The sequence below is a fragment of the Phocoena phocoena genome, chromosome 15 (assembly GCF_963924675.1).
Source record: "Phocoena phocoena chromosome 15, mPhoPho1.1, whole genome shotgun sequence".
Classification (NCBI taxonomy): Eukaryota; Metazoa; Chordata; class Mammalia; order Artiodactyla; family Phocoenidae; genus Phocoena; species Phocoena phocoena.
In genome coordinates, this window is record NC_089233.1 from 76,119,594 (window position 1) to 76,125,593 (window position 6,000).

A 6,000-nucleotide genomic window follows, 5' to 3' on the forward strand; every position below is an offset into this window, starting at 1 on the left:
ATGACCACTGAGCCTGTGCGTCCGGAGCCTGTGCTCCGCAACGGGAGAGGCCACAACAGTGAGAGGCTCGCGCACCACAAAAAAAAAAAAAGGTAGCTAGTGGGAAGCAGCCGCATAGCACAGGGAGATCAACTCGGTGCTTTGTGACCACCTAGAGGGGTGGGATAGGGAGGGTGGGAGGGAGGGAGACACAAGAGGGAAGAGATATGGGAACATATGTATATGTATAACTGATTCACTTTGTTATAAAGCAGAAACTAACACACCATTGTAAAGCAATTATACTCCAATAAAGATAAAAAAAAACAAAAAACTTCTTACTAAAAGTATGGCTAAGATGCAGTTCTAGTTTTTCAAACAGCTTTGTTTTCTGGCCAAGTATAAGATCAGAGAATCAAGTGATTTGCTCAAGGTCATTTGGTCAAATCAGGTGGGATTAGAATTACTGATTCCTGTCTTCCAAAAGCCAGCCATGAATCAAACTTTTTTTGGAACTAAGCAGGCCAAAAGGGAAAAATCATTCCCCATTTCCTTTCCTCAATAATCAAGACAAAAGAAAAATTAATTTAAATAGTGGAACTTTAATAAAATTTCATCAGTATATAGACTACTGCCTCTAACCATGCACAGGCATCTCTCTCAAAATCAGTAACTAAACAATTTGCAAAGGTCAGTAACCTCTATACAACCTTGCCATGTGACAGCACCATAAAGTTAATAAGGTTTTTAAAATCAGCCCTTCAAATGTATGTCCATCCGTAAATAGTTCACTTCTCTTATCTTCTAAAAGACCTGGTCAGACTGGAACATGGAGGTACTCGGAGCTCTTAGATTTTTTTTTTTTTTTTAAGTTAAAGGATCATAAATAAGTTCAAAGTTCTCTTCGGAACCCTGAAAGGAATAGGGATATTTCAACAGTGCAGGTAAAACAAGTGATGAAATAAATGATAATCACTCAGGCTGTGGAGGGCAGGGTGCTTCAGAGAAGAGGCACGTATGCATTTTTTGTGTGTGTGTGTGTGTGGTACACGGGCCTCTCACTGTTGTGGCCTCTCCCGTTGCGGAGCGCAGGCTCAGCGGCCATGGCTCACGGGCCCAGCCGCTCCGCGGCATGTGGGACCTTCCCAGACCGGGGCACGAACCCATGTCCCCTGCATCAGCAGGCGGACTCTCAACCACTGCGCCACCAGGGAAGCCCACGTATGCATTTTTATAACCATATTCCCTTCCTCTTCCTTTTTCAAATCCACCACCTCCCTCACACTTTCTGCCCCATCCTTTTCATTTCTACTTTTAAACTGCTGATATAAAACACTACTTTTGATTTAATAACAAAAACATAATGGCCAATGAAGTCATATTTTTAAATTACTTAACTGGATTGGCAGGGGTTTATTTAAGCAGCTAAGCGCACTTTGTATTTGTTACAAACACACTATAGTCAGATTTAGTAATATTCCTCACATCCAATTTTCTAAGCCAAATGGTACCACTACCTCCATTTCAGATGACCCTCAAGTCCAGGAAAAGTTCCCTTTGCTGTTAGACTATGGGACACTAACATTAAGAGCTAGCATTAGATCTCAAAAATACCAGCAATACTTAGGTTGAAATTGTAGCTGGGCTATATTACACATGAGCAACTTTAAAACATTTAAAACTAACATGGTTTTCCTCATATCTCAAATTCAAGTCTACATAATTCCAAATATAGCTGTAACACACTCTCGGGTTGATGATTTCTCTTTAGCCCTAGAGCACAGCGTGGGCACAGGGTATACAAAGTAAATCAAAAGCAGAACTGGAAAAATATTAAACCTGGAAGGAAATACAAGTCTGACACTTCCCGTTACGCCAGAAAACAGGATTGTCATTATTTGGAAATGTATTAGATTGAGCTATATCAAACTGCCAATATACAACTGGTTTTGACCTGCAAAACATGGAAATTTCATGTGGTTCAACCCAGTATTAATGTCTAAGCTCATTTTAACAATTGTCTCAAATAAGGTCTTCATAATCCAAGGCATATAAAACCTTCTATTTCTCTAGACTGCCTTAACTTTTTGAAAAGATTTGCCACCCTCTGTCCAAAGCTGATTATTTAAAAAATTAAGCTCCTGAACAGGAAAGCCAAGATAAATAAAATCACCAAACTGCTCAATGTATCCTTCTAAAACCACTTCACATCCTTCCCACCACTCCCCTTTCCAACTAACAGAAGTGAATCTTAAGTAGATCTGCCCTTTAGAAGACCCACATTTAAGAAGAAATTAGTGAATATTTAAGTGCTTTGCATCTTTCTCAGTTATCAGTGATGTAGGAATCTAAGTGTGGTAGAAGCCCATTGCTTTATTATTTTTTTAAATTTACTTATTTAATTTATTTATTTTTGGCTGCGTTGGGTCTTCGTTGCTGCGCGCGGGCTTTCTCTAGTTGCAGGAGTGGGGGCTACTCTTCGTTGCGGTGCGGGGCTTCTCATTGCGGTGGCTTCTCTTGTTGCAGAGCACAGGCTCTAGGTGCGCAGGCTTCAGTAGTTGTGGCTCGCGGGCTCTAGAGCACAGGCTCAGTAGTTGTGGCACACAGGCTTAGCTGCTCCGCAGCATGTGGGATCTTCCCAGACCAGGGATCAAACCCATGTCCCCTGCATTGGCAGGCAGATTCTTAACCACTGCACCACCAGGGAAGCCCCAAACCCATTGCCTTTCACTGGGGTTCCACTGACCTAAAAATCTACTGCTGAAGAGTTTTAATTAAGTTGTTACGTTCCATTTCTGTTTTAGAATCTGGCTTCTAATCTTTCTAATCAAGAGGGTGATTACTATCCCAGTGGGATATATTTTTCCATTTTGACATAGCTTATTTATGTGCCCACACCAGAAAAAACCCATCACTTTCACAAAAGGGGTTATGGCTTCAAGACTGCCTCTAGGTTCAAATCCATCATTTCACACCCATTTTTATTAGCCTAATATCCAATATGCTAATGAACTCTTTTCTCAATTAATTCCACTAATTACTCACCTGTTCTTATTCTGCCCAGACTCCTATCCCTCATCCGATCCATCAGGCCACATACAACACCTTCCCAGAGGGATGCTTTTCCTAAGACATTTCATAAAATGTTACGGCAGTAGGATATTACCTGTTCTATCTTTGTAGTACAAACTAGATCTAGTTTGTACTACAAGTCATCAATATTAGCCATCAAATGAAATATGGTCTTTAAAAAAAACAATCAGGAAAGGACTTCCCTGGTGGTGCAGTGGTTAAGGATCCGCCTGCCAATGTAGAGGACATGGGTTCAAGCCCTGGTCTGGGAAGATCCCACATGCCGCAGAGCAACTAAGCCTGTGTGCCACAACTACTGAGCCTGCTCTCTGGAGCCCACGAAACACAACTACTGAGCCTGCGTGCCACAACTACTGAAGCCCGCACGCCAAGAGCCCGTGCTCTGCAGCAAGAGAAGACACCGCAGTGAGAAGCCCGCTCGCCGCAACTAGAGAAAGCCCAAGCGCAGCAATGAAGACCCAACACAGCCAAAAATAAATAAATAAAATTAATAAATTTATTTTTTAAAAAAATCAGGAGACAATCTCCGGCTCTATCTGGAAATTTCTCTATTCAGCTAGTTCAGTGTTGACAGGTCAACAGAGAATGGCACTAATCATTACTACAATCCTAAAGGGTATTTCCCTAGAGTTAAACCATCAACCCTTTCCTAACATCCAAATGATCCAGACTTTTTACAGCAAAATTTACTCTCCTTGCCCCACCCCCAACAGCATTTTCTGATCATTTTTCACCTTAAACTGAGGTTTTCTCTAGGGCCTCATGGTGATGCCAAGTCAGGCAAATACATACCTTCCATCTACTCCCTCCCTTCTTTCTTGAAACCTACATATAATAGCTTTTTTTTTTTTGAAAACCCTCTAAGCATCAGGTACAATGACAAGTGCTTTAAAAGGGAATTTATCTACTTCCATCCTTAAAACCCTGAGGTTAGGATGAGTACCCCCATTTTACAGAGGAGAAAAGGTGAGGCTTAGTCACTTGCTCAAGGTCATAAAGGGCAGCGATTAGAATCCAAATCTGACCTCCATGTCCTCTGACCTTAACCCTCATGCTGTTATTTCCTTCTAATGTTTCTTCACGTCCTAAATGTCTGCTCTATGCTCTTAGACAGCCTATGCTTGGTCAGGGTTCAGTTTCTCCAGGGCTGTCTTTCCTTTAAAGGACATGCCTTTGAGAAGAATGAGTCCCCATTCCACCTTTTCTCCATGCTCCTTCCCACCTGCACCATTTCCCCAAGGCCCTTGTCATAGCTCCTCCTCTAGGACCAATTTAAATGTACACACCCCCGGCCCCATAGGATACTACTGAAGGGCCACCTTCTACCCTCAAGGCTAGGAGAGGGCAGAAGTGAAAGAAAGGGGAGAAAGGAAGAGCCCAGACAGCACCCCTTCCCCAAGTCTTCAATCAGAAAGAAACTGTGCCTGAGGACCAGAGGGGTATGGTGAGGATTCGGGGAAGGATAGGAGATAAGGGAGCGGAGATGACAGGGAGTGCCCTTGGGGGTAGGCGGGGCAGGGGGAGGGGATGGAGAGGAGGCGTGGCACGCTCAGGGGTTCGTAGACTGAATGGGGGGGGTGGACCTCCCTGGGGGGTGGGGGACGCCACCCTGCTAGGAAAGGGATCTGGCCACTTGGAAGAGGAGAATGTGTGTGTTGGGGAGGAGGACCTGAAGGTGGATGTAACAAGGGAAAGTCGAGGGAAGAAAGGGTAGGAGGGAGAGCAGGAAACGGTGGAGTCACCAGGGAGAAGAGAGGGGAAGGATGGATGGGAACCGGGAAGGTGGGACTCCTGGAGACCCCAGCACAGAGGCTCCGCGAGAAGGGGAGGGCGGGCCGCGGAGGTTCGGGGGCCGCGGAATGCCCGGAACCGGGGCTGGAGGAGACCCCGGAGGAGGGAGAGCGCCAGTTCTCGAGCCGAGGAGCGTTAAGTGGGGGTTCTAGGGAGGCCAGGGCAAGAAAGGGGGCGTCCCACCACGCGCGCGCGCGCGCGCGCGTGTGTGTGTGTGTGTGTATGTGTGTGTGTGAAGGCATGGTCGGGTTCCCGCGGGGAAGGGGTTAAAGGAGGGCAGGGGGTGGGCGGGAGGCTGGCGGGGGGAGGGGGGTTCTGGAACCCGTCAGGGTGCAAGGTACTGGAATGTCCTGGAGCCCCCCGAGGGCCAGGCGTGGGGTCTCCCGAGGGTCGGGCCGGAGTCCCCGTAGTCTTCTGAGGGCCAGGCTCGGGGTCGCCTCCCAGCGGGTGTCTTCTGAAAGCCAGGGTCCCCTCAGGGCGGGGCGGGGGTTCCCGGGGTCCCCTTGAGGCCAGAGAGGCACCCCCGGGGTCCCAGGCCCCCTTCCTACCTATGCCGGGCGCCACATAGACGAAGTAGAGCAGCGAGGACGAGAGCGAGAAGAAGAAGAGCGCGGCGAGCATTGAGCGGCGCGGCAGCCGCAGCAGCCCCCGGCGGACGCGCATGCTGCAGCCAGGCGGCCGCTCGAGGGCCGGGCCGGGCCTGCTCCCGCCGCTCTCCGTGCGCCGCCTCCTTGGCCGCCGCCGCCGCCGCTGCCTGGGCCTCGGCCACCTCCCGGGCCTCGCCAGCCGCCGCTCGCCGCCGCCTCGCCGCTCCCAGCCGCCAGCCGCCGCTGGCCGGGCCACATGAAGCGGGCGGGGGCCTGAGCGGCCCGATAGAGAGCGCAGCGGCGGGGGCGGGGCGGGGCGGGGCGGGCCGCGGGGGCGGGGCGGGGGGCGGGGCTAGCGCCGCCGGGCACCGTCGCAAAAGACCCGCACGCACGCGCTCACAGAGCGATCCCCTGTTTGGCCCCCGCGGCGGCGCAGTGGCCCGCAGGGAAAGTCGCCAAATGGCGACAGCCCCTCTACCGGCGCGGCCACCGCCCTGGCTTTTGGGGAACGTCGCTCAAGTGCCCGTCGGTCCGCTCTTGGACGCCCCCA

The 6,000-nt window shown here is 49.5% G+C and overlaps 1 protein-coding gene across 1 annotated transcript in view; it reads right to left on the bottom strand.

Moving 5' to 3' along the window:
* B4GALT5 (beta-1,4-galactosyltransferase 5) overlaps positions 1-5,526 on the bottom strand; it is a 79,218-nt gene extending 73,692 nt beyond the window's left edge. Inside the window, exon 1 of the mRNA XM_065892198.1 lies at positions 5,412-5,526. Within this exon, the coding sequence (XP_065748270.1) occupies positions 5,412-5,526 (115 nt within the window). The remainder of the gene's footprint in view (positions 1-5,411) is intronic.
* Positions 5,527-6,000: the final 474 nt, after the last annotated feature.